We start from the raw sequence: 27,394 nt of genomic DNA on the forward strand, positions 1-27,394 counted from the left end.
CTTCCAGATTCCTCCCCTTCCACCCCACTGCCCACAGACCCCGCGTCGTGTCCCCCTCCTCCACCTGCCCTTCCCTGGCCCATGGCGGTGGTCAGTGGAAATGGTGGGAGAGAGGCTGGGAAATATTGCTGTCTGTGTGGAGCCTGGTTCAACAACCCTCTGATGGCCCAGCAGCATTACGAGGGCAAGAAACACCGCAGGAATGCAGCCAGGGCACGCCTCCTGGAGCAGCTAGCAGGCAGTCTGGATGCCACAGAGAGCACAGGTCAGCCTCTTGGACCCAATCCCAGCAAAAGTGGCAAATGAAAGGCAGCAGGGGTGTTACGACTTTGTCAGAGGAAAGACGATAAGTGGGAGTGCAAGATGCTGCAAGATGTGCAGCAGTGAATGAGGATTCATGAAATGCTGATATCCCTTTCAGTGTGGGGGTACATATCATATGTTAAACTGAGGTAAGGCAAACCAGTTATTCATTGATAAATTTAGCACCATCAGCACTACTTAGTGTTGAGATCTCAGCTTACATGCATTTGGATAAAAACATGGCAGTGTTTTTGCAAGGATTAGCCAAAGCTTCTTCTTTAAGTCAACTACCTCTACATTCCTACTGCTGGTATCTGTCTCACTGATGGTCACAACACAACAGTATATGTGAAAAGCTGTATGTGAAGTCTCCTGGCACATTGCAAAAAGCATACTTAAGAGATAATGCAGTGCAGAGCAGAGAAGGCTCAACAGGTGAAATCCACCACATTACATGCATGCATATTTATGTGTGTGATGATTCACACAAAGTGACACATGAAATGGTCAAACATTAGTAAATTAAACAAGTAAATGTGGAGATAATGGGGCAATGATTCCAACACTCACACAAATATTTCTAACAGATGGGTACTTTAATTGAATTATGAATAGCATTTGGCACACCGCTTCTCTAGTTCTTAGGAGTGATATCATCCAATATCACCAAACATCATCCTACTTCAGCAAAGGAGTCCAACATGCATTCATGAGTGCCACACGACACCTCTACCGCACACGACACCTCTACCGCACACATACAAGTTTGACGCATGCTCGTACCACACAGCACACAGCCTGTGACAAACATAAATCCACTTGTGAAGCCGTAGCAGTGCCATTTGCTGCATGCTCCAGGTGCCATGACACAAATCATCATCTCAAGAAGCCAATCATATTAAAAGCATGAGTCATGTTGCCGCCTACACTGGCTCAGAGGCTTTAAGTGGTGTCATGTTAGATATCATCCCCCATTCACATACTGTGACCCAGATCCCACAGACTCCAAATTTCATAATGTAACCACGGAAAACACTTTTTTTTATTTAATTAGAATTTTGTTTATTTTTAAGACACTCGTCCTCATTGAAGAGCAAGGCTGCACTGCAAAATCTTTTAACTGCCCTTGAACAGGAGACGTTTAACGGGTCGAAGTTTTCTAAGTGAGCTTGCTGTTGCCGTGATTTATTATACGTGTCGTCAATCATGTGTTTGTTCCAAGGCCTTTAGTCTGGAACGCTTTGTTCACTACAGAGCAGCTCCATTGTTTGTACTCGTTTGCTCTTGAGTTAGACGAATTTCAATTGGTTCGAGATTCTCACGTCAGATTGGCTTTTTATCACCACTTAAGGTATGAAGTCACAGGTGTATCAAGTGTAATCGCAGTGGGAGGGTCGAACAGGAGGTGGCAGCTGAACTAAGCAAAATACGCACAGGAGGGGGAGGAGAAAGGAGGAATTTGGCTTCTGCCAAGCACAGATTCATCTATGTCCTTTCGTCCTCATTTTCCCTTTGTGGAATAGTTTTTTCTTTACGTTCGTTTTGTCTCTTTCCCACCCCCTTCCTTCTGCCATACTCAGTCTTTGTTTTGGTTACATTGTGTCTAAATGTGTGTGTTTGTGTAAACCACTGTGGCGTCCAATCTGGCATCATGTCTCATCTGCCATCCTTATTATCTCCCCCACAAGGCACAGGTGAATTATTTGCACGCCAATATTCTCTTACTCTCCAAACTATGGCTACAGAGTCTGCCTACTGTGTTTTCTTGTTGTGTCCTATTGATGATATTGACCTTTACTTGTGTTGTCTCATCCCCCTGTGGCCATGAACGAAACTTATCATAAGACCTCTTGACATTTAAGCACATGCAGGTTCTTATTTTTTTATATGTATTTCTCTGGTTTAATTGCACAGACGGGACACAAGCAAGAATGTCGTGACTTTCCACAGCTAGGTGCCAGGCGAAATCCTTGGAGATGGATTACAGTGGTGGACAAGGGAGTAGCTACTGACGAGGGATGGGGCCCGGCTGACTCGGCTGTGTCTTTACATAAATCATGACAGGGGGAGAAACCCCTTAAGACAGAGCCAGCGCATTGTCTCTGCTCTCTGGAGACTCCGAAGAGAATTAGAAGCAGTGAGATAAGCGTCTAGGAATGGAGAGTGTGTCGGTGTATGTGTGTGTGCAGGACCCAAGAGAGGGTGAAGCACTAAAGCCGAGAGAAAATTGTGTGTAATTGATGACTGTGCCAGAGTTGTGAGACGGAGCTGACCTCCTCTCCCACTTACTGTGACACAGTCACACATCAGAATTACATGCAGAAACACATAACTAAGATGTAGTGTAAGCACCGTAGGTCCGAATACCAGCTTGCTCTGGGAATTAAAAACAGTTTATCTAACAAAGCAGTAAATTTACCGAAAACCAATATATACTTTTAGGCTTTTTTAAGTATTCTTTGAGGATATATCTCCTCAGTTATGTTAATAGTACCCAAAAGGTCTTATTTAACCCGATAAAATGGGCTCAAATAATATTGTTATGTGGAAAAGTGACTCATACTGAAGAACATGGAAAATTATCACTCAGCTCCATTCGGCAGCGTGGAGCATTTTAAAATTTTTTCAGCTCCTTGTTGTTTTTTAACAGTGCAACTGGCACATCTTTCTTTAGGCTCACCACCCTCGACGGTGTCATTTCTAGCAGCAGCAAGCAGCTGTTCTCACCAGTGATAAACCAACTACCTGTCCAACAACACATCATGTGAAGTAAGCAGCTCCCTGGTGAATGTAGTGGAGCATTTAGCAGCTAAAGACCTGTGTATTTCCCTCTGGAGTTATTATCGACCAAAAGCTCAGTTAAAGACAGGAAAATAAAGTGAAATGTTGGACCATGAAACACGAGAGATAAGAGAAAGATGCCACTAAATGCATTCCTGTTTCCATTTCTTTTGCCCATTTCTATTGGTAAATCAATTATACCAATAATAATTATTATTGTGTCTTTCAAAGGTTTTACTGAACGACTCTGGCAATAATCCCCAAATCCATGAACTTCATCTTAATAAGCTACCTTTAAGAATTATTAGTTGCTTACAGTGAAGAAACTAGAAAACTAGAAAAATCTAAGAGAATCTGGAAATCCTTTTTTAAAAGCAATAGATCACAAAGATAGTTTCCTGCGCCTGGTAATTTTTTCTTTGTCTGAAACAGATGGTCTCTCCAATTACTGTCACACTGGCTGCAAAAAAATAATTAGTCTCTCTCTGAGTCCTTCAAAGTTTGCTGGTAAAATTCCACTTGGATTTAATCTAACTCTCACCCAAATCTCAACCCCTCTCTTCTATGGTATTTGCGATATATTCCTTTGAGAGGCTCTGTCAAGTATTTGCTGCAGACTGTTAGTTTTGATTGCATCTCAATGGGCTCTTCTTGGATTCAGTTCATTTTTAATCTTGCAAAGCGCATGGTGAACTAAAGCACAAAGGCTCTGGGGTAGTAAGCGCTCCATAAACTAATATCCTACAAGAAGCATGAATCACATTACACATGAATACCCTACAGTGAGTGCAAATTAGAGGAAACTCTATCTTGAATGTATCCATATGAAACTTGATGTTCAATAGTTGTACAAGGCCCATTTCCCTCCCTCTTTGTCTTCAAACAATCCCACCGTTCACCAAAAGTGTGTGCAAAACACTAGATTTCACAACTGCTAGTGCTAACCGCTACCTGAAATTCCTCTGAGCCTCTCACATAAAAAGGAGCTGCAGTCAGAGCTTGGCAGCGCATGGTATTGGAACGAGCCACAAATATCATGCTCCAAATGGGTCATTAATGTTGCTTGAGTTGGGACATAGTGAAAAAGCTGAAAGCTAAAATTCATCACACACTGAAACTGCAGCAGGATGTTGAATTTCACTGCAACAAGACTCTTGAAACAAACATCATTTTCCCAATTTTCTAAGCACAAAATGTAACTCATTACTTTTTTGACAACCGTTTAGGCATCTCCACACCAGGGGTGCCAGCAATGCCAGAAGGCTCTGTACGTTAAACGACAGCCACAAACAGCTCCACACCCACTGCCTTAGCGCTTCTCACCCCCTCTTTTCTCTCTTCTTGGCATATCTTCTTGTGTAATTAACAAGGCTTAGAACTCCCTCACAAATACTGCTCATGCTCGCAAAAAAACCCTACATTCACAACCCTGAGCCACGTGCTGTCACTACCGTTGCACACACACTTTCCCTGCATGTAATTAACATGGATTAGGGCACAGTGTGGTCTTATGCCAGAACTGCTTTATTAACCAAAACACGTTATCTGTGCATGTGTATATGTTTATGCATGTGTTTACAAAAAGCTGGTGCTGACACAAACTGCAGCATATTGTATATCTCTGCTACTCGGGCAGTCAGTGTGGAGGTGACATCAATCAGGCTAAAAGCAGGGAAGCTGCCTTTGTCTGCGAACGCATACACATGCACATGTAACACACTTCATAATCACACATAAAAGAATAGACCTCTTTATGTAATCCTTGCAGCAGTATAGAATTACGGGGAGGAGAGAGGAAAGAAGAAAGAGAGACTTATCTTTCCTTTCTTTCTAAATTATCGCTTCTCCAATTAATAGCCTTTTCATTTAGAGAGAACAGAAGTAATGACATTTTGGCAGTGGAAGATGTGCCGGCCCTCTTTTTTCCCACTCTCTCTGTCTCTTTTTCACACACACATACACACAGAATTAGTTATTAGCTCTTAATAGTTGCAAAAATATCAACATTTAAGCCAAGACAGCAGTTACTTCAGGCAACTAATTCAATCCTGGCTTTCTTGTAAATGACTGCTTATCCTTAATCACCCCTGAAAGAGACTAAGGGACTCTTGAGGCAACAGGGAGTAGATATGCCACATTATGCAGCTCTAGCCCAAGCCTAAACGACCTCCCACCACTCCTAACTATATTACAACTTCATCTCCCAGTGTACTTCACCAATTACCGCTACGAAAGGTCAAAAGGTGATGGAATACTAAGACAAGTCATAAATCTCAAGGACGATAATGACAGCAGCGAAAAGGGCATGTACACACAAGCAGGCACACCCCAATTTTAAGTTGCACCGCATAACTAAAATTTCACACCCATTGTCAGAAAATTACAATTTAAAAAAAGGACAAACTGAGAGGGAGAGGCTTCAAGCCATTAATTTTTGACTTGTTTTTGGCATACAACCCCGAAGTGTCAAGGCAGATTTTTTTTTTCCGATGGAAGTAAAGTTCTGCTGTGACGGCTCTGCAGTGTGCAAAAAGTGAGAAAACAAAAATAGCTCTTCATTGTATCTCTAACAGGGGAAACACGGGCAATTATGGCGTGTTGCTGATTACCCAGAGAGATCATTTCCTCTGCTTCTTTTTATGAAAAAGAAAGAAGATTTTAAAATCGGTGCTCTAGTTACCACGGGACATTATTTTGGGGCTTGGATACACATTTTTTTGTGGTCATTAAACCCCAGCATGAATGCTACATCAATGCTGCAGTGTAATAAATCATTATCCATTCCCTCCTCTGTTTAAAACATCATATTATTCTCTGGATATTTCCTCTCTTTCACTCGCTTCTTCTACCTAATCCCCATCTCCGCACCACCAAATCTCCCTTCTCCCCACTCCATGAGTATCTCCAAATTCATCTATCTATTTTTGGGTGTTCATCGCGACCACCTGCAAACCCTCTAATTAGTTAACATCTGTGTCTGAGCTGCACCAACTCAAGCTTGCATTCACCAACACAATACAACTGTGCATGCACACAAAACAGGCATGCACACATCCCACTGTGCTGTTCGTTTCTGATTCCTAGAGTCCAAATTCTTCTGCGGTACCCGCCTTTCTAGTGCAAGTTTTAAAAAGGAACCTCTCACACACACACAGCCACTAAAAAGAAGGGGGAACTGATCCAAGGCTCTAAAAATGTAACTGGTTTTCTGCTAATGATCAGTCTAATCAAATCTCTTTCCAGATGCACTCTAATTAGGAAAATTACCCAGCACTACTGAGGGTAAAAATTAGACTGTTACTTAGTGTCAGTACAGATTTTTATTGTTGCTCATGTCGGGCTCACTACTACTAGCTGGTGATCCAAATGATGATGATGATGATGACAGCTTTTAGGGATTGTTATAAATCATACTTACAGAAAGTGACTTACAGTAACTATATTATGTTTATGTCTCTCTAGGGCTGCGAAGTAGTTACTCTTGCAGTGTCTGTAGTGTGGTCCTCAACTCCATTGAGCAGTATCATGCACACCTCCAGGGCTCCAAGCACCAGAACAAGTGAGTACAACAACATACAGCAGATTTATACTTCTGTGTTAACTCTACATCTTAATGACATGGCATGCACTTCCTTGGATAAGCAACTACACTTCGCCATCAATGCAGCCTGCATGGGTATAAAGAGCTATAAAGATTCACTGTGCAAGTATATTTCAGGCATTATTTTAAAATGTCATTTTGGGCTTTTAATGGTTTCTTTGAACGGTTCGTTTTCCAGCTCAAAGTCCAGTGCTAATACTTTCAATTCATTCAATTAATTTTTACAATTTTTTGGTGTCTGATTTTCCCATTTCTAAAAGTTGTTATATGAAACTATATTACAGTTTGTAGTTATACATTATCAAGAGCGTGGCAACTCTGACTCACATATGAGTGCTGTTCAGTTAATACATTTTGTTTAAAGTTTGTATTTCACTTTCTAAAGTTAGCATTCCAGTTAAAGATACTTTCAAGCTAAATGTTGCTTCCTTATTCAGAAGCAGGTCACTACAGTGGATTGTTATACTTCCTGATACAGCCCAAAGGTTGTGGCTTGCTAACCAAGAGCTAACTAGCCAGCATAGGCTGACAACTCTCAATGTCTACCCTCTTATCCAAATATGGTTACATTTGCTTTGTAAAAACAAGACAAATGCAATGCAAATACAATTAGATTCAGAACAGAAACCACAAACTAATGGGTGACATCATACACTTTCTATGCTCATGTTTATTACAAATTAATAAAAGTCTTGTTTTGAAACAAAAATAGAAAACAACATAGATTTAATGACAAGAGCTGACTTGTGTTGTAAATGCCTAAAAACTGACGTTCACTTATTTACATTACTTTTACTTTACCATGCTGTGTGAGGAAAACCATTTGGGGCTGCATTTATCACTGTAACAAAATATACTATAAAAAAGTTCCAACATTAGAAGCGGTATGTTGTTTCAAAGAGTAAGGACTGATGGTTCCATTAGTTTCTGTTTTATCGGATGTATATGTGAGTAAAATGAAATATAATGAAAGTTCCAGCAGATTTGAGAATTGCAAAAATAACAATGTGGAATTTATTAGAATGAGTCTTTCACAATTAGGCTTGGGTCATTACTGATTTTAGAAAATCCCAAAGAATCACAGAAATTATATCCACCCACAGGATGAGACTGTGATATGGAACCGTTACATTTCATGCGTTTGCCATGAGATAGCTGTCGGCATGGTTATAGGCAGGTTAATGGTGCTCGTCTGTGTGCTTGCATGCATCTGTCTGTATTTAGGAATACAAAAAAGGAATACAGTGTAAATTAAGTCTTTTATGAATGTATTTATCAGATAAAAGGGCGCTTGAGGATATTATATTGTTAGTGCAGCTTTCTGCTGTTTTGTTTTTCTTTTGTTAGAAATTTGAAGCTTTTTTTAATTTTTTGGTATTTAACTACCCTAGAGCGTATAGCTGTCTGGGCTGCACAGACTAAACTTCTGTAAGCAAGTTAACTCTTAGAGACTGGTGGGTGTAGTGAGAAAAGCAGCAGCAGCTATAACAAGGATGAGAAAGGCAGCGAGAGAAAGAAGTGAGAAAAACAGAAAGCAAAGATTTTCTTTAATCCATGAAAAAATATGTATTTGGTTGTAAGCATAAAGAGCAGATGATGCTCTGTATGTTTATCATGAGAAACATCAGGCATGTTCTGCCAGCTTTAAAGATTATACAGTGTGAGGACACTTTAAAATAATTGACATATGTTTTACCATTGCCTGCACCTGTACTTTGCTTAAATAAGTCACACTATGGAAAACAGTGGTGAAAAAATTGGTGAAACTCTGTGCAATGAGCTTGCAGTCTCGTTGCCTTTGAAATAGTTGCGTTAAAAATGGGTCCAGGTCTGTGACAACTGGCAGTCAGTTGCCATCTTCAAAGCAACTTGCAGCGATGAAACTCCAATAAGATGGTATCAGTCTGCTACCATCAGTATGAGATTAAATGGGGTCAGGTTGGCAAATGCATGTAATCGGTTTGTTATAATAAGGCGATTAACTATGATCAATTGGCAAAAATTGTAAATCTGTTGCCTTCTGCATGCACAAAAATTCACATTAACTACTTACTGCAACAACCAGTTTTTCCCTTGTTGTAGTGACACAAAAAAGGCGCATTTTCAGACGGTGTTACATTTCAAATAAAGTCTTCATGCAATTTCTGATTTTTCATTTGGATGATTCAGGCAAAAATGTTATAAAAACCAGTGGATATTAACCAGAACCCACCCTTAACCCTAGAAATCTCACTAATCATCTGATGGCTGTTTAAAAAAAGGAGAAAGTGTGTCTACAAGTCAGGCACAGAGATAGAGGCAAAGTTTAACCACATTTTTTTCCTACCCACAGTGCTGTCTGGCCCTACTGTCATTTACTGAGATGCAAAGAAGCTTCTCACAGCGGTACAAATAGTATCTGATGTACTAATCAGAGGCTTGTGTGATTTGAAAATGAGAATTAGCAGGTCCAGTTTCGTAGTTGTTGAACTTTCATGACAAGTTCGGTGAATAACCTTGAGTAACTCCATGATTACATTTCAGAAGAGATGCTACTCACTCGGAGGAAAAAGTATTTTTTTTAATACTTGGTGGTAAGACTGAAGGTCACAGAATTGATTTCAGAAGTCACTGTTCATTTACTTCCACATACCAGTAAGAAAGGTAACTCAATCTAGTCAACCTTGATAAGAGCATAAGCTAAACTCCTGACATGTGCAATTGTTGAATTGTATAATGTCTCTGTCCAGAGACAGTAAATCATGGGGAGCCAGTGGCTCATAACTCTCTCCTTCTGTCAGTTTTACTGTCACAAAGCAGAGAAGCGGGCAGACACACTGGAAGAGTCATACTTTGGAGAGAGAATGAGAGAGTAAGCAAGACAGATAGGTACTAGAGAGACAGCACGCACCACAGACACAGAGAGACAGATGGGACAAGAGATACAAACAGACACATTACGTTTGGGACAGAGGAAAAAGAAATAAAACGGGTATACAAGACACGACAAAAGGCTGAGGAAAAAAACTGATAAGGAGGGACAGACAGACAGCAATGAAGTAATACAGACACAAGGATGCAGAGTAAAACAAAATCACAACAGAGTAAATCTCCTTAAACTGAACTGAAAGGTGGGACCAGAGATATGTGGAGCAAATATATAGTGGACAGTGAGATGAACCCATTGTTGCAGACAGCTGTGAGGTTTTACTGCTTAAGATGGAGGTGATGGATTTACAGGGCATGATAGATGAGCCACTGAGGGAGAGGTACCAGGACGATTTACAGGGAAACCACTGAAAGGTCACTGAACAGAAACAGAGGAAGTCCCTTACACATTTTATCTGACAGGCTTCCAGGAAGGTTTGCAAACACAGTTTGCTGGATATGTCTGCAGAGTTCGTCTTTAGTCGTTTCTTTTAGAACAAAGGCATTTACTCAGGTTTTTTCAAAACATTAGGGCCTGAAGTTTATAATGCAATAAGTGCTTTAATCCTATAGGCATGAAAAAAATCTCTCATAAGACACCGTGTAGTCCTGTAAAAAACCCACGATTCATTAGCAGTAACTTGAAATAATAATTTTCTGTATGATTTTATCCACGTCTCACATCGTTGTGGAGGAATTTTGTCCCACTCTTCTTTACATCTTTGATTTGTTTAATTGAAGTTTGTGGACATTCATTAGTACACAGTTCTCTTAAGTTTCCACCACAGTATTATACATTGGGTGGTTTGCTTGGGAGCACTGTCCTGTTGTATGTACCCAATTTTGGCCAAGCTTTATCTGTCAGATGGATTGCCTCACATTTGACTCTAAATTACTTTGTTATTCAGGGGAATTCATGGTCTACACAGAGACTGCAAATTGTCCAGGTCCTCCGTCTAAAAAATAAACCCCAATCATCACTGCGTTTCACAGTTGGCATGAGGTAGTCGTGCTAATATGCTGTGTTTGATTTTTACCAAGCATCTTCACTTTGGTCTTGTCTGTTCAAAAGACATTGTTCCAGAAGTTCTGTGCTTTGCGCTGTACTTTGCTTACCTAAGGCGCGCTGCCATGTCCTTTTTGGATAGAAAAGGCTTTAAACTGACAGCCCTACCAAACAAGCCATACTTATTCAGTCTTCTTGTAACGTACTGTCATAAGGTTTAACATTTATCATGTTAACTGATGCCTGAACAGTCTGAGATGCCACTCTTGGGTTTTCTTTAAGTATTGCTGTGAATTTGCTGGAACATCCACTCCTGGAGAAATTGTAGCACTGTGCTACAAACACACACCTAAATGCTCCAGAGCAGCAAAGTACCCCAGACTTTATAGAGGTGCTCACACTTGCTGATAATCACTCAGTCATATGATTGCCAGAATCAGGCTCCAGTGTGTGTACGTGTGTGCGCGCGTGTGTGTAGTTTAACAGAAGAAGTGTAGCGGCTTGACCATTTATAATGCAAAAATATTCGAAATTACCATCTTCTGTTTTTTTATTGCTATCGTTAAAAGTATGCAAAAGTCCACGAGAGGGCCTTTATAGCACAAGCAATTTAAAAGTGTGACAGCTGTGAGCCCTTGTGGCGTTATTGCGTGCACATGCTAAATTCTGAAGTCTATGAAAGCAAAAACTGGTACTGTAAAAAGAGTCCTGCCAGCTCTGTTGCACTGCTGTTATTGATCCACTGGGAAACAGAGAACAAGACCGAAGGTTCCACCTCATCAGTCTCACTTCCTCTGCCTTCACCCAGTCACTCAGATGAAACAGAAAACAGCCGCCTGGATGTGTGTGTGTGTGTGTGTGTGTGTGTGAAACCAATAAATCTCTGTTACGCACATCTCCTAACTGTTTCTACATCAGCACGCTTACCATTTTAGCCTTCGCAATAAAAGTGTAGCATCAGGTTTGGGTATGATAGAAAATATTCCACTTTCACGTTTTATTGTGCTAAAAATGTTTGAAAAGTATTTTCCTGCTGACATAAAAGTGCAAACGCAGTTCTATGCACACACCAAGGCTGCAGCACGAATAAAAGACCAGACAACTTCTAAGGAATTGCTAGTTTAGATATGAATGAGGGCAGTGCATTTTTTTTCCTTTGCTTTAGTTGGTTTTGTTGGCTGGCTGGCACATGGCTTGAGTACAAATGTTTTTGCCAAGTCTGTTTCCTTTAAAAAACAAGCTGTCGAGATGAAATGTCTTTTATATTTTTGTGCATCCCCTCGACCCCAAAAAGGATGAGCAGAGGAGAATGGATAGATGGATGGATGTGTGTTAAAATATGAAAAACCACGTGCAAAGGAAGCTTCTATGACTGTTCCTTTCACAAGACTGGATGGACAAGACTTTGGCAAACTTATGTGCAATCTTACACCCTAAGTTTAAATCTCTGTGTGTGTGTGTGTATGTAATGTATGTGTGTTATTTCACACTCAGGATGAGCTTTGGCTTGTGTAAGGAGCTTTCCAAAAAGCACGGCTGACAGCGGCAGGGGATTAGCTCTCACCGAAGAAACATCCATGAAAAATGCGTGTGTGCGTCTGCATCTGTTTCTGGGGAGTTTTTGTATGAGCGTGTGCTGTTTGGCATTAGGAATGTGTCACCGTAAAACAACAAGAGATTTCTGCATTCTTTAAACAGCTGGATGCATCAACCTGCCAGCTCTGCTTATCAGTGCTGCCTGTTTCATACACAGTCAGCTGCAGGTCAGTTGAAATGCTACAGAGTCCAAGCAGTTGCTTCAGACTGGCTGTTGTAATTGGACCTGTACAGGATGATAACAGCAGAAATATAACTTGATAAACTGGATGGAAGGCTTCCACGCTTTACAGTATGTTGCAATTAAATTGATGCACCAAGATAACCAGGAGATAGAGACACAAGTAGGCAGCAGACAGAACCGAAACAGACAGATGAGCATTAGATCCCCGTGTTGGTTTCTAACTCGACTACTGCATGCTAATGGCTAAGTAGAAAAAAGTGAAAATTAAAGAAGGAACATAAGGCCATCACCCAACAAAAGCTGAGTTGGGATTTTTTGCAGCCCTACTGCTGTGTAAAAATCTGGGAAGTCTTCGCATGATGGGAAGCAGCTCCCAGCAGAGACTGCAAGCCTGCACTCATAGCATGGGTAATATGAGATCAACTTTTAAAACTTCTATGTAACTTTTTGCCCCACAAAAAAAAAATCAATTTGATGGCTGACATACAACACAAGTTAATCTAATGCAGATGTAGTCTGTATATACTACAAATACAAGATTATAAATGACTGAATTAATAATTAGGATGTAAAAATAAAGAAATAGTTTGTTGTGAAGTGTGCAGGAGGAACTGAGAAGTCTCCCATCCCTAGCAGGTCTGGTTATACGGCTTCTTTGTATTGCTTGCCAGTTAGCAGCAGGGTGAACGGACTTTGGACGGTTTTCCATGAAGAAGCAGGAGTCAGCTACTTTTGAATCTTGGTCCAGATGTGCTGGTACACAGACACACTATAGTATTTATCAATTATTTACTCTACGGGTATAACTTCCTGTTTACTGTGAACTGTTTGTCAAGGATTTGCACTAGAAACACTTATTTTTTTTCACAAAGTTGTCAATTGCAAGAAACCGCCGAATACACTAACACTAATGTGTCATATTTACCCTTTTATAATTGGAATTGCATTACCTCCATACAAATATTGCATTATTTACAGTTTCCATAAAAGAGATTTTCTATTACCCAGTAAGTAAACATAAATAAAATTCACTATGATGGGTTTCAGGGCTGTCAAAATTGGCAAAAACTCATATTTTTAATCTTTAATTGTTTTATTTTACATCCATTAAGTTAGCTCATGTATTTAATTGCTTTACTCTTAGTATTAACTATTATTTATTTATAAAAACGTCTAGGAAAGGTTAGAGCCAGATAACTGTTTTGAGTTTACACCTTTTACCTTCAGTTCCTCAGCTTATGTTCTCTAATTAAAGCCAGCTAAATTATTCACTGCTCTCTCTCTCTCTGTGTCTTTACTCCTGCTGAGATGTGTCTGAAGACTGGAGCAGTGAGAGCTGCATTAGGTGTGCACCAACACAGTATGCGCTGTTGCAGGTGGATAGCACTCAGTTAACAAGCCAGAAACTTTGCCTCTATCTCATTTTTTAATGTTTTTATTATATATTTTAACGTGTTTTTCACAATTAAATGTCTGTCTTTTTAAATATTAATTAGTTCCTATAATCAAATCTAGAATATTAATCAACAGTACTACTTTGAGTGGTTTGGGCTTGCAAAACTTCTATTATAGTGATGGGTCGTTCGCGAACGAAATGGCTCTTAGAGCCGACTCTTTGAAGTGAACGACGCGAGCCGGCTCCTTATTGGGAGCCATGAGGTTTTTTTTTTTTCTTTCTCTCACCCTCTCTCTCGCCCTTTTTTCCGCTAAACTCCGCATGCGCGGCCTGTACTTTGCGCTGGGCAGAGGGGGGAGGGGCGTTAGTTACACTCGCAGCAGCACCAGTGTTGCCAACTTAGCGACTTTGTCGCTATATTTAGCGAGTTTTCAGACCCCCTAGCGACTTTTTTTCTAAACAAAGTCGCTAAAAAAAGACGTGAAAGCGCATATCGCTTTTACTCTCAACAAGCAGCGGGTGCTGTAACGCAGTCAGTTCTGGTTTTACTCTTATGCTGTTTTGTGGATCAGGTTTAAAACTACTTATAAACACACACACACAAAGTAACTCCACCAGAGTGCCTATTTCGGGTCACTTTTGCAGGTCCAAGCCCGGGTAAAGGAGCAGGGTTGGAATTGTGACATTACAAAAAACAATAATTGCTAAAAGAAATTTAATTTGTAGTTCTAAATAAATTCTAAATGCATTTAGGACGTTTTTTGCTCACTTTATGTCTCTTCCACGATGTTATTTCTCTCTCCAGCAGCGTAGGTTACAATTACATTAGCATGACCAATTATGCAAATTAGGCGATGACATCATTTAGCGACTTCTAGCGACTTTTAGGACAACCAATAGCGATTTTCCTTACTGAGGAGTTGGCAACACTGAGCAGCACAGGAACAGAGCCAGAGAGAAAGAGAGCGAGGGACAACAAAGTCACATTAGAAAGGGATAGTAATCATCCACTATTTTCAGTTGCAGATGATAAAGGATTCAGAAATCATGCAGGCCCATATGACAGAGAATGTGCATCTTCTTTTTGTTTTAATATTTTAATTTATATTTAATTATGTTGTGGTTTGCAGTGTTTTGTGATGTTTCACGTTAAATTTGGTTAAAAGGTAAAAGCTGAAAATTTAAATAGTTAAAAGTTTAAAATGTAAATAGTTGTTCTTTGTATTATATGATTTATTTATTACATTTTATGTGGAGTGAATAAATAAAGTATATTTATGGTGGTTCTAAAAACTCAGAAGCACGTACAAACTCCAAAACACGTAAAAACTCAGAAGCACGTACAAACTCCAAAACACGTAAAAACTAAGAATCACGTACAAACTCCAAAACACGTAAAAACTCAGAAGCACGTACAAACTCCAAAACACGTAAAAACTCAGAAGCACGTACAAACTCCAAAACACGTAAAAACTCAGAAGCACGTACAAACTCCAAAACACGTAAAAACTCAGAAGCACGTACAAGCTCCAAAACACGTAAAAACTAAGAAGCACGTACAAACTCCAAAACACGTAAAAACTCAGAATCACGTACAAAAAAGACAACAGAAGTACTCCAGGATGCTAGAGTGCAGTGTTGAGCTTTTGTTACCTAGTGGCTACACAAACCAGCAAGTATCAACAACCGGATTTGGTGTGTGGTAGTAACAGGTAAATGAATTTTTTTTTTTTAATTATTTGAATAAATATGAGTGCTTGTCTATAAATACACAAACAATACGCACATGCTTTCAATTGTGTAATTTAAGTGATCTGGGTAGCTCTGTTTTAGAAGTTCAGTTAACGCTAGAAATGTGTTTTGGAGTTTGTATATGCTTTAGAGTTTGTACGTGCTTTGTCTCTAGGGGCCATATATAAACATATATAAATAAAAACACTTTTTTTTACATTAGTAATTCCTTTTCTGCATAATTTTATATTATTGTTAATGACTAAATAATTAAAGCAACAAAACAATCTGAAGATCCGGTTCGGAGCCGAAAGAGCCGGCTCTTTTTAGTGAGCCGAGCCGAAAGAGCCGGAAATCCCATCACTATTCTATTAAAGAACTCATAATTGACATAAAGACTACCTTAAAGGCTTTTTTAAGGCTATTTTCCAGTAAATATAAAGCATACTGACACATCCAGATACGATTCTATGTGTGTAAAGATACACTGAAAGTAAAAAGTAAACAAAGAAAGGTCACTAATTACCTACTTGGAACCCACAAGTGAAAACCAAGTGCAGTAGAGTGTATTTCACTTGATGTGAGCTGTCAGTATGGTTATAATATATACTTATTCTCTGACCAATGACACTGCCTGAACTTTAACTGCCCATTTAATATTGTTTCCATTCACATCACCCACTAGGTTTGCATGGCCTTTGCTTTTTGGGCGCTTTGTTTTGATATATTTCGACCTGTGGCTTGCTTTAATGTGTGTTTATGTGCACCGTGTGTACTTTTTTATGATGATGCTGATGTTGCCGTAAGCCCCAGAGGTATGATGGTGAGGTCTGGGACAATCCATTTAGCCTACTCACCCTGGTAATTATTTAGCGTCAGAGAACACAGACACAAAATAGACTAATGCACATTTAAAAGGGAAAGGCTCAGAGAGAGGGTGGCAACGACAGTTGGAGATTATAGTGCTTATTGTCAGATAAATCCCATGCAAATAGTTGACTTGTCGACCTGCTAATAGGCCAGGCTTGCTATATGCATGCATGTGTAATAGCCCCAGCAATGTGTGTGTGCATCCTCTCACTGCTTGAGGCGAGGAAAAGGTTAATTCAGGATTCGTCGGTTGGCTCTCGTCTCACATGCCCCCTCTGTCACACTTGAACACACACACACTCAGAGGTAGGCTCATGCCTTGGGCTCTTTTCATCTCCCCCAAAGGTATTTGTCCTTGTCTTCCCTTACACCTTTCACCCAAAAATCAGACAAACAGGCAGACTTTGTATGCAGACACACACACACGTACACACAAGCTTGCGCATACACCGCCCTGGGTGTTGCTGTCCGTTAACTTAATAAGGTAAGGGTGAGTTTTATTTATTTGAGTTTTATTTTTTATGGTGGTGGTTTGTGTTGGGGGATGGGGTTAGCCGGATCATGCGTGAACCATGACTCACATCGCTGCTCCCTTTGCAACTGCCACTGCTGAACTGTATACCTGACACGCAAAAACACACACGCATCCAAAGCGTGCCAAGGTGACCTTCACATCCTCACTAACACCTCCCTCGGACACACAGGCTCGTGCACTCCTTCTGCCCTCTTTCGCACACACATTCTCATCCTCATATATCTTACATCCCACATGTGTGGCCCTGGGAGAGATTATTGGATTAGTCTATTTATTAACGACCTCATCCACTCACAGACCGTGACCTTTATTTGTACCCCTTCCCCAGCTTCACCTTCTAGTGTCCTGCTGCTTTTCTTGGCTCTGCCATCTTTCCAGCCTTCATCATTCTATTCCTCACCATGTAACACCTTGCTCATACACCGGACTAATAAATGTATGGCAGGGCTTTTTTCAAGGATAGTCATCACCACTAAAATGTTTTCTTGACTGGATTCAATCATAATAAATATTTTTGTTAAGTAAACGTTAAAAAGAAACAGGAAAGTGCTTACAAATTTACTATGTCAAAAGCACTCAATGTAAAAGTTGAATGCATTATGCAAAAGGGAGGAACATGTTGGGTGTTTGTGTATTCACTACACACTCAGCAGATCCCTCGACCGTGTTGCTCTATAGAAACAGACCCGCCAAGGGACATTTTCCAAACAATATGATAAATAACCTGGTAATTAATGGAAGCTGGGACCTGCAAGTTCAAACATATTATTGAGCAAACATAACATACAGACCTGAATTTAAACACAATTACAATTCCCTCACGTTTACCCAGGGAAAGTTTCAAACCATAATATAAATCCTAGAAACCATTCACAGCCTTTACTTTACTTAATTATTTTATGGAAAATAAAGCTCCCTGAATCAGTTATTACACTGCCCTTTATGAAATTGCTTTATACTTACAAGAAATAAATAAATAAAGTATGCCACTGGTATGCCACATGCTTTCAAGCATCAGGGGGAAAAGCTCCTTGAGTAAAAAATATATATGTACCTCTCGCACCATAAGATGTGATAGAATTGCTCAACATGCTATAGTGTGTATCAGTTGTTTATTGTACAGGCATGACTTCCCTTTGAAGTTATTGTCAAATGTTTGGCATGGCTTTGCGCACTGCATGCACAATTTTTTTTAAAAAAGATATATATATATTTTTTTTTAAAAGGCTGCGCTCCATATTGCATTATTAAACAACTGGAGACATGCCCTTCACATGGCAGTCACAAGAAAACTGTGAAACACGATGTTTTGACCTTGTGCAGCACTGAACATGTTAAAGGTGCTAGCAACATTATTGTGCGTTCATATGAAAACCAACTGTAAAAGCTGAAGGACGTGGGGTGGAAATTTACTGTGGATTTGCTGTAGTACATATTTGTGCCACCAGGTGGAGCCTGTCACTGTTGATGGAGTTAAAAGGTGTACCTGCTGACAGGTTGTAAATTGTAAAACACGTGAGTCTTCCTGCTAGTGAAGAAAAAAAACATCGTCCGCTTAACTGTACCAGTCTAATGATGTATTTAACACAAAGATTTAAAAAAAAATCTGGTAGCTCGTTTAGCCAACTACCTGAGGCTGAAGCTAACAACCAATGAACTTATGCGATAGCACGGTGAGTTCGTCTGTCGCTCCACAGTATGATTGGTCAGATGTTAGCAAAATGGCATTTGTACTGGATTTGACTTTTTAATGAATTGTGATTCTCATTAGTTTGTGCAATGCAGCCAACCAACAATAAAATGTATCACTGTCTTTCTGTACTTGACACATTAAAATAACCTGTAACCTGTGATGTTGTCACGACTGGGGCAGCAGCCGTGTGATGTGTGGAAGGAGGACTCAAATGCAGCACTTATTCAGATGTGAGGGTGATTTATTAAGAATACCAAACATAAAGTGGGGATGGCAAAACAAAACTACGGATGAACTAAACTGGGAGAAACTAAACCAAAGAGTAGCAAACCTGAACATGAAGGGAGGACAGCAGGGAGAGCACGCAGGGGATTCATAGAGTAATGCGGAGTACGCAGGGTAACACAGAGGATGAACACAGAGGGGAGGCACAGGTAGGGATGATAGAAACACACAACTCAAACCCTAAGAACAAATACAAAATCAGAATAAACTAGAAAAATGATAATAAACTTAAAGCGATGGGTCACCGACCCAGGACCATGACAGATGTATCATCAGCCGGATAAACATTGTCATCATTAACAGTATTAATGCTCTGGATCAAGAAAGAATGTTAAACATATGCTGATGGAACCTCCTAAAATATGAAGATTGTTTGAATAAATATCAGTCCACATCTGAGTGGTCGCAAGAATCAATAAATATAAACGAATTAGAATCAACCGTAAACTATAAACCTGATGTTAAATGAAGAAGGGATGCTACACAGTGGTGAGCATGGTCCTTTGAGATGTGTTCCTGCCATCAAATTCAAAATGGGTATTATTTATTTATTCAGAATAAATTGTTTATGCTGTATTTAAATGGCTGCATTTTGTTTTGTTCAGTGTCCCAAGTGCTTGGATTGGGATTTGTAGAATGGTCAAAACAAAAATCTCTGGATAAAATTATTTGTTTAGATAATTACTTTGTGTATCAATAACACCTTTTGTGTATGATGTTTACATATTTATGTAGAATGTACAAAGAATTTGGATTCAGGCCCTTTCTTTCTATCAGCTCACATCATTCTGTTGACTTTCTTTGACCCCTTCTTCTACCCCACAGTGTTTTCGCTCTGCCCCTCCCACCTTGTTGCCCTCCTGCCCCTCCTTGCTGCTACCTGTCCCTTCAGAGAGAACAATACAAGCTACCAGAGTCGTGCCCTCCACTCTTCAGAGAATCTAACGTGCTAGATGAATCCTGACAGACCAGACAGGGTGTAGAGGCCACTGTTTTAACAGCCATTACCGGAATAGGTGCTGACAGCTATGGTGCCCATAAATCCTCTCTCTTTCTCTCACTCCATTTCAGCTGGCAACGTGTGTGTGTGTTTCAGTGTGAGCGGAGGAGATGCTGGGTGGGTGGGGACAACAGCCCAATTAGGACAGGAATGACAGTTTAACAAGGACTGAGCTGAAAATGGTGGAATTTGTTGTGGTTTTTCGGGGGACACGTTGTCAGACTCAGACTGATATAGACGTATGAAGCCAAACATCTCATTTTCACTTGACTTTTATCTCAGTTTGTGGAAGTTTAGCTCATACTGGAGAGAAAACCTCTCAAAACAGCATCATGAAAGTTAAAAGGCACCTCAAACTGACGTGAGGAGCAATTACACAACAGCGTCGCTGAGATGAAGGAAGTGTTGCGCATTATTGTTGAGATTTCTGTTATGGCATTTAGAAAAGTGAAATACCAAGCACTCATTTCATTTTCTCAAGATCAGCTGTGGGATTTCTCAAGAATTGAGTCCTTTGAACACCCTGCCCTAAAAATGCCTACTCAGTTAGGTGTGTGTTGCGTGGCGTGATCTTCAATCCGATTTATCTCCTTGTTTTAATTAAATGTGGCATGTTTGCCGCCGCACTTGCTTTGTTTCATGGCGATAAAGCCGCAGAATGCAGCCGCAGCAGCCATCATTGTGAAAAACAATCAGCGGTTCAAGATAAAGGCCAAATCCACAGTAATTACCGCACCTTAAACATGAGGGTTTATGCTCGTATCTTTCCTCTTTGTTTCAATTTGGAGTATAGCCAGACAGAAGGCTGCTGTAATTATGAGAAGATTGTGAAACCGGATTATTGGTTAATGCTTTACATAAAGTCGAGCTGTCACTCCCTGTAAAAGGGAATTATTTTCAGTGCAGCAGATAATACGATATAATAACAGCAAAGCAAGGTTACAATGTCTCGTTATATTACAAATGACGACTGCACTATATGAAAAACGGCATGAGACGCGGATTTACAGGTAAATTAAATTGCTTCCACGGGACCAAACATATCAGACACTAAAATATCTTTCGCCCCATGGGCTTGATATTCCCTGTGGTTAAAGAGCCCTGTCTTGTCGGATCTGCCTATGTCAGAGACAGAACACGACTAACAAATTCTTTTCTGTGTTTTGTTTTCAGCCTGAAGCAACACCAGCAGTAAGTCAGAGAGACAGGCCACTCTGGAAAGAAGAAGTGATGAAGACAGAGATTATTGGAATAAACAACTTCCGAAAAGAGGACTTGTCTTAGTATGCGAGAGTATGCGAAAGTCATGCAGTGCAACTTCAGTATGCGTGTGTTTGTGTATATAGCCTATAGGTGTGTCATAGGCACTTATGCACACATCTGCAGTACGAGTGCGTGGGTCATTGTGAGTGTGTTAATTTCTATCTTTGATCAAAAAATAATATATCTTCGAGATTTATTCAGCACCTTCAACGAGCTCTAAACACCGGCGGCCGTCAGAAGACCTGCGGCTGCGTATTGCCATGTAATTCCAGTGTGAACCACAATCCTGAAATTGAAATGATGTCAGCGCATTGCTCGGAGTGGTGAAAACCATGACAATGATCGTCACAGAACAGCAGTTACAGTAACCATGTAACTAGCAGTCCCCCGCCCCCAAGTGCTCTGACCGTGAACCAAGCCTGAACAGAATCTTGTGTTTCAACATGTATTTAATATGCAGTGATGCTGACGGTGCCGTGAGCGCGGCTCACTTTCAGACCACTTGAGACCTACTCAGGCCCAGACTTTCAAGGACAAGAAACTTCCCGATGACCTCAGCCATTGCAGATTGCATGAATTTCCATAATTTCAAAAAGCTGTTGGTTTGAATCTAGTGTTGTCTACCAATTGCGGATGTGCCACTTTGAAACCCATTTTCACATATGCCAAAATAATCAAAACCTAAAGATTAAAAGGGAGAGAAAAGTAGCAAAGAAACTATTTAACTTCTGCTCTGAAGAGGGTCTGTGCAACTCTGTGAATCATCTACTGCTCAAAACATTCCCATAGCACTAAATACTGATGTCAGATGCAGTCTGGAGGTGATAAAAAAAATCTTTCTGAGAAGGGCAACATGTAGATATGTTTTTTATTTTTCTGTTACTGCCAGAATAAAGAAACTTCACACTCATGTAGCAGCCACTGTACAATACAACTGGGGTGTAATTCAATGCATGCAAAGTGTAGAACATTGCATTCACTTGCCTTCTCGAAACCTACTTCTTGCGCATTTTGGTAATAGCGCTGCTTTGTAGTGATAGCTAGGTAATGAATTAATGCACATGCTTGTACCTGAACAAAGAAATCACCTTTTAGTGCTGAACTGCCTTCATCTCAACATCTTACCAATTCATCAAAAAAAATAAAGAGGAGAGCCTTTTTAGATATTAGTCCAGTAACCACTGCACAACAACCTCATTCGTAAGTGTCTTCAGGCTGAAAAGTGTATTTCAACAATGGTCTGTAGCACCACAAGAAGACGTGCTCCACTTTCCCATGCTGGCACATCACATTGGCTATGAGCAGGGGAAAAGACTGAGAAATACAGCAGTCAATGCAAAGCTACCCTCTGTTTGTTCTTGTTGGTCATCTGTAAACACATTAAAATGTTGTTGCTTTTCTATTTTGCTTATTTCGCGGTGAAGAGAGTGAACTACATATTACTTGATTAGAAACTATTTTTCTTCTGCAGATATATGGTTGAGATATATGGTTTTTATGCAATCGTGCTGATAGTAACAACCATACAATGTGGGTTTGAAGTGAAATAGTTCAACAAAGCAAAAAAAAGCAGTTTGTGTAAATAAAGCAGTAGCGACAGGTGAAGTTCGTGTTTTTAGTAGTACAGGATTTTTGTATTCATAGTGTTTATCTCCACTGAGCCACAGATGATAAGGGAAATGTTTCTTATATTATTGAAAAATACAAATATGTTGGCACTGGGATGAGAGTCTTTTGTTGGGTCATGTTTTTCATAGATAAACATAAGTGAAAATAAAGTAATGGTGACTCAAAGAGTCGGCGATGATGGACCAAAACTCTGTGTTTGGAAGCCAGTGAGTCATCACATTCATTTAGAGGGATTCTGATAGCCGTCATTTTCGTGAGGAAAACTGCAGTCGCTATAAAGACAGTCCCCGCAGAGAAACATCTGAAATGCCAGTGGATTCCTAAAGCTGCCAAAACAACAAAGTGGGACTACAAACCGCTGGATATTTTTATACCATAACAAAACCACAAAAACAAGAAGTCTGTTTTTTGCTTGTCGATGTGCATCATGACTGTTCTGATGACTATTTACACTGACTTCATTCTTTCAAACACTAGTGTATTCACAATAGGAGTGATATCTGTGTGTGACGATATCACAGTCTGTGCAGATGATGACTGCGCCATGAGTCACATATTTCAGCAGATGTTACATAATATATGACAGAGATGTATCTATGGGTAGGAACTGTGTGATATGATGCTTGCGGGTGGGTGTCTGTGAATCTATCGAAGCCTTGCTGCGAGCTATGCAGCCTGAGCACATTTGTAAACACACACGATGATGAATACAATGGTACCTACAGTATATCTATTTTCTCTTGCAAAAACCACAAGTGTGTATTCCTTTCTCTGACTGTGTGTGCCACCATGAATATGTCTGAAATGTCCTCTTACTTAAGCATTCATCTGTTATCACACTGCTCAACTTCACAATTTGCAGTAACAAATAAGACCTCAGTCAGACAGCCCTGGAAACTGGTTGGCAACCCAGTTGCCAGGGAAAACTGTATTCCCCAACCAGCTGGGGAGTGGTTGCCTGCTGTAACTAGCTGAAATCTGTTGCAAAACGCACACATCACTGAAAAAAACTCCTTGTGATTGCTTTGGTTGCTGGCACATTGCTCCGGTCAACCATAGTTTGCATGGAGACTTGTGTTGTCTGCAAACACTCTTTGAAATTTGAAAGCATGACACAAACTGTTAACAGACCTTTCACCTTCAAAGTGAAAGTTGTACCGTAGCCTTGCAACCAACACCTTTCAAAATCTGCAGCTTTTTTAAAGAGCGTCACACTTTCACTGGGAGAGCAGTTAGTGCTTGGTTGTAGACCAGCAGGCAATATTTCCACACTACAGCCTACTGCTGATCAAACCGGTTGCAAGGACCGCCTACCATTGCAAGTAAGTTTTCGACGCAGCACTATATAAGTCTTTATAACCAGTTTTGCCTAGTGACTTCCAGGAGCAACCTGAGACCCGGTCAGGGAATTCACATTTTTCCATAGGATTCGAAGCTTGCCAGGCTAACTGGTCACTCCTGGTTGGGGCTAAGCAATCGATTTCACAGACAGCCAGCAACCACTCACCAACAAATTGGGGAATACACACTTTTCCTTAGCGACAGATAGTTGCCTGTGGTCTATATGGCCTGAGTGACAGATCTAAATCATTTAGTTTATCGACGAATCTCATCACTTTCTTTGCCACTTCCTTCTCCAAACTGACTTTTTATATGCTCCTTAGACAAATTATAATACAGCACATGAGACAAAGACAAAGGTGCTCTGTCGTTTTATACACAGAAATAATTGTAGTTGAAATTGTGGGTCAAAAGCATTATTCTTTATACTGCAAAATCTGACTCGGAAAATAATTTCTATATTAATAGTCACATTGATAATGATTCTACTAAATTCATACAGGTTTAGAAAAGTAGAAAAATTCAAGAACTAATTAAAGATTTTATTCATTCCTAGTGGGATAGTTTACTATCATTTACTATCATTAGTGTTTCTTTATTATTTATTTATTTATTTATTTTTCAGGAATTAAACCATGTTCTCGCAAAATGGTATCTGCTGAAATATCAGCTTTTACTTTATGGCGATAAATTACACCAACCATAACCAATCTACAGATCAACATATCATGCAGATTTAGCTGATGTCCTTATTCCTGCCAGACTGCTGGAGGCTCTTATAAATACACAGGCTGTTATACCTGTATGTTCACCATGGTGACGGCTCATTATTAAAGTAGGAAGCGTGTGAAAAGGGAAAAAAATTATGGCCAGGGACTGAAAAACTGTGTGTTTGTCATTTGTGTGTGTGTTTGGAATAAAAGCAGAAAATGCTGGAAGGTTTTGTATGAAAACGAGTCGAAGGGAAACAAACAGCCTTAAAGTTTGGTTCCCAAAATAGCTTATGTAGATTCGGAGTAACAGAGGAGGAAAGTCTGGGTGGGGTGTGCCAAGAGCAACCTCACAAGCACACACAGATGCTTTCTTTAAACTTTTATTTAAATAAATGAGCATAATAACATGCTGAGTGGAGTGAGGCTGAGCTGCAGGAATTCTTTATCATATATTGTTGTAATTTTCTTCCTAGAAACCAAATTGTTATTCCAAGCAAAAAGGAAAGAAAAAGAAGAAGAAAACAGAACACTAATTGCATAAAATCAAGTGCAAGAGAAAGGGAGAAGAGGAAGCAGCAGGTGGGAGAGAGTATCAGTGTAAACAGCAGCCGCTGAGCACTAGTAATGGTGCAATGTAGTCAACAGGAGATGAGCTAAATAAAATATTAATTCTGGTATTATGTCATTTGCACTGCACCACCCAACCTCTGTGTACTAGTCAGTGGGTATGAGAATACTAGGCCATCGCTCCACTTAGGCAGCAGTAGGGTATGCTATCTGAGCTCATCCATATTCATGATCCTATCACTGTAACCCCATGTTCTACTGGGATGGGTTTTTGAAAAGGAAATCTTTTCACTGTAGGTGCAGTTCACAGCTCGCTTTCTTCTAGTCCTGCCATGACCCGGCATCACCGTGGAGTTTGCGTTGAATTAACTGCAGTAATCAACTGGATAATCAACATCAAGGGATATCAGTGAGTCACACTGATGGTACCCAGCGATTTTACAGTTATCTCCCTGCGACAGCGTGCAACCACCCCATTATGAGAAGCATGTGTTGAAAATGTCACAATAAAGATTTGGTACGTCTCCAGCTGACATTTTAAAGGACATGTGTGGCACAGGGTGTGAACAAAGCTAAATCCCACACTGAGTCCATGAGTGTGTACTGACACGACGTCTTAAATTTGCAAAGGAGCTGAATCGAAAAAGGCAGACTTTCGGGGGAGATTGTTCTAAACTTTTCTTTGATTTGACAATATTTTATTTTGTTGAAGAATAACAATGCCTGCCTTGTGGAAAAGGTTATGCAGACTGAAACCAGAGTGAATTTAATTATTAAAACCTCTTAGCAAGGACAGACAATAAAACATTTAATAAATAATAAAAGAGTTTTTGTTTTCTCTTGTTACACAAATACATCAGTACAAAATTAGACATCTAACCTACATATTTCACCAAATCAAAGGCAGACTTGGACTTTCTACCATTTTATCATGTTACATGCTGTGCCTATGCACACTAGCTGTGATGATGTGAACCCCAGACAGCCCAGGAGCAACAGATTTCCACTCTGGTGCTCTGCTCCATGCATCAGGCTGTTGTACTTATAGCCTGTCAGAGACTCCCTGTCTAAAAATCATCCTAGCTATTACAATATTGAGCCCACAGCCTCTGCTGGTTCCTGAGACAGCACCTCATAGGCTGGTGGGTAACAGCCAGACACATATGAAGCAGGTTAAACTGAAAGCATCTGCATTAAAACCAGACAACTAATGATAATGTGATAATTCTTAAAGGCAGAAATGAGTGTTATCTTGCAGCAATGACCAATCTGTCCAGGCTGACTTATTCTAAATGGGCAACAGGCAGCCCTTAGACCATGTCCACATTAACTGTCCCTTTAAAGGTCAGAGCAGTTGGGATACACGACAAGGATAATCATGCATACATAAACGGAAGAACATTTAATAAAATGTACAGTTCTGGATGAGTCACAGTTGCAAACCTTCCAATCCATTTTCTATCCATGCTGCAGGGGCAACAGTGTAAGGACAGACGCCCACACTGCCCTCCTCCAGCTGTTTTGGAGGACCACTGAGGTGTTCCCAAACCACCTGAGAAACATCATTTCTCCAGCATATCCTGGCTCTCCTCTCAGTTGAACAACCCCCCAAAAAACCACTTCACCTTGGAGCCTTCCGGGAAACTTCCTTGCCTGATAATCAAACCACCTTCTTTTGATGTGGAGGAATATAGTGGCTGTTACTCTCCCAAATAATCAAGGTCCTCAATCTAAGGGGGAGACCAGACACCCTTCAGAGGAAGCTCATTTCCACCATCTGCACTCTCATTCCATCGGTCACTACCCACAGCTCGTTACTATAGATAAGGTTGGGAATGTAAATTGACCTGTAAATCAGCAGCTTCACTTTGATGCTCTCTCTTCACCACCTTCTGCTCTCACTCGTAAACAAGAACCGGAAAGGTTTGAAGCACTCCACCTCCGGCAGTGACTCACTCCAAAACCAGAGTGGGCACCCATTTCCCACTGAGAA

At 40.2% G+C, this 27,394-nt stretch overlaps 1 protein-coding gene across 3 annotated transcripts in view; it reads left to right on the forward strand.

Moving 5' to 3' along the window:
• Positions 1-26,225, forward strand: part of LOC146505398 (zinc finger matrin-type protein 4) — a 64,988-nt gene extending 38,763 nt beyond the window's left edge. For 2 of the 3 annotated variants that reach the window (XM_085182384.1, XM_085182383.1), the window contains 3 exons: positions 8-265; positions 6,547-6,643; positions 21,062-26,225. In XM_085182384.1, coding sequence (XP_085038510.1) covers positions 8-265; positions 6,547-6,643; positions 21,062-21,083 — 377 coding nt within the window. In that variant the 3' untranslated portion in view covers positions 21,084-26,225. Of the gene's footprint in view, positions 1-7; positions 3,073-6,546; positions 6,644-21,061 lie in introns of those variants that run through there. The other variant, XR_014877520.1, reaches the window with a different exon arrangement.
• The last annotated feature ends 1,169 nt before the right edge of the window (positions 26,226-27,394 follow it).

The sequence above is a fragment of the Neolamprologus multifasciatus genome, chromosome 13 (assembly GCF_963576455.1).
Source record: "Neolamprologus multifasciatus chromosome 13, fNeoMul1.2, whole genome shotgun sequence".
NCBI lineage: Eukaryota > Metazoa > Chordata > Actinopteri > Cichliformes > Cichlidae > Neolamprologus > Neolamprologus multifasciatus.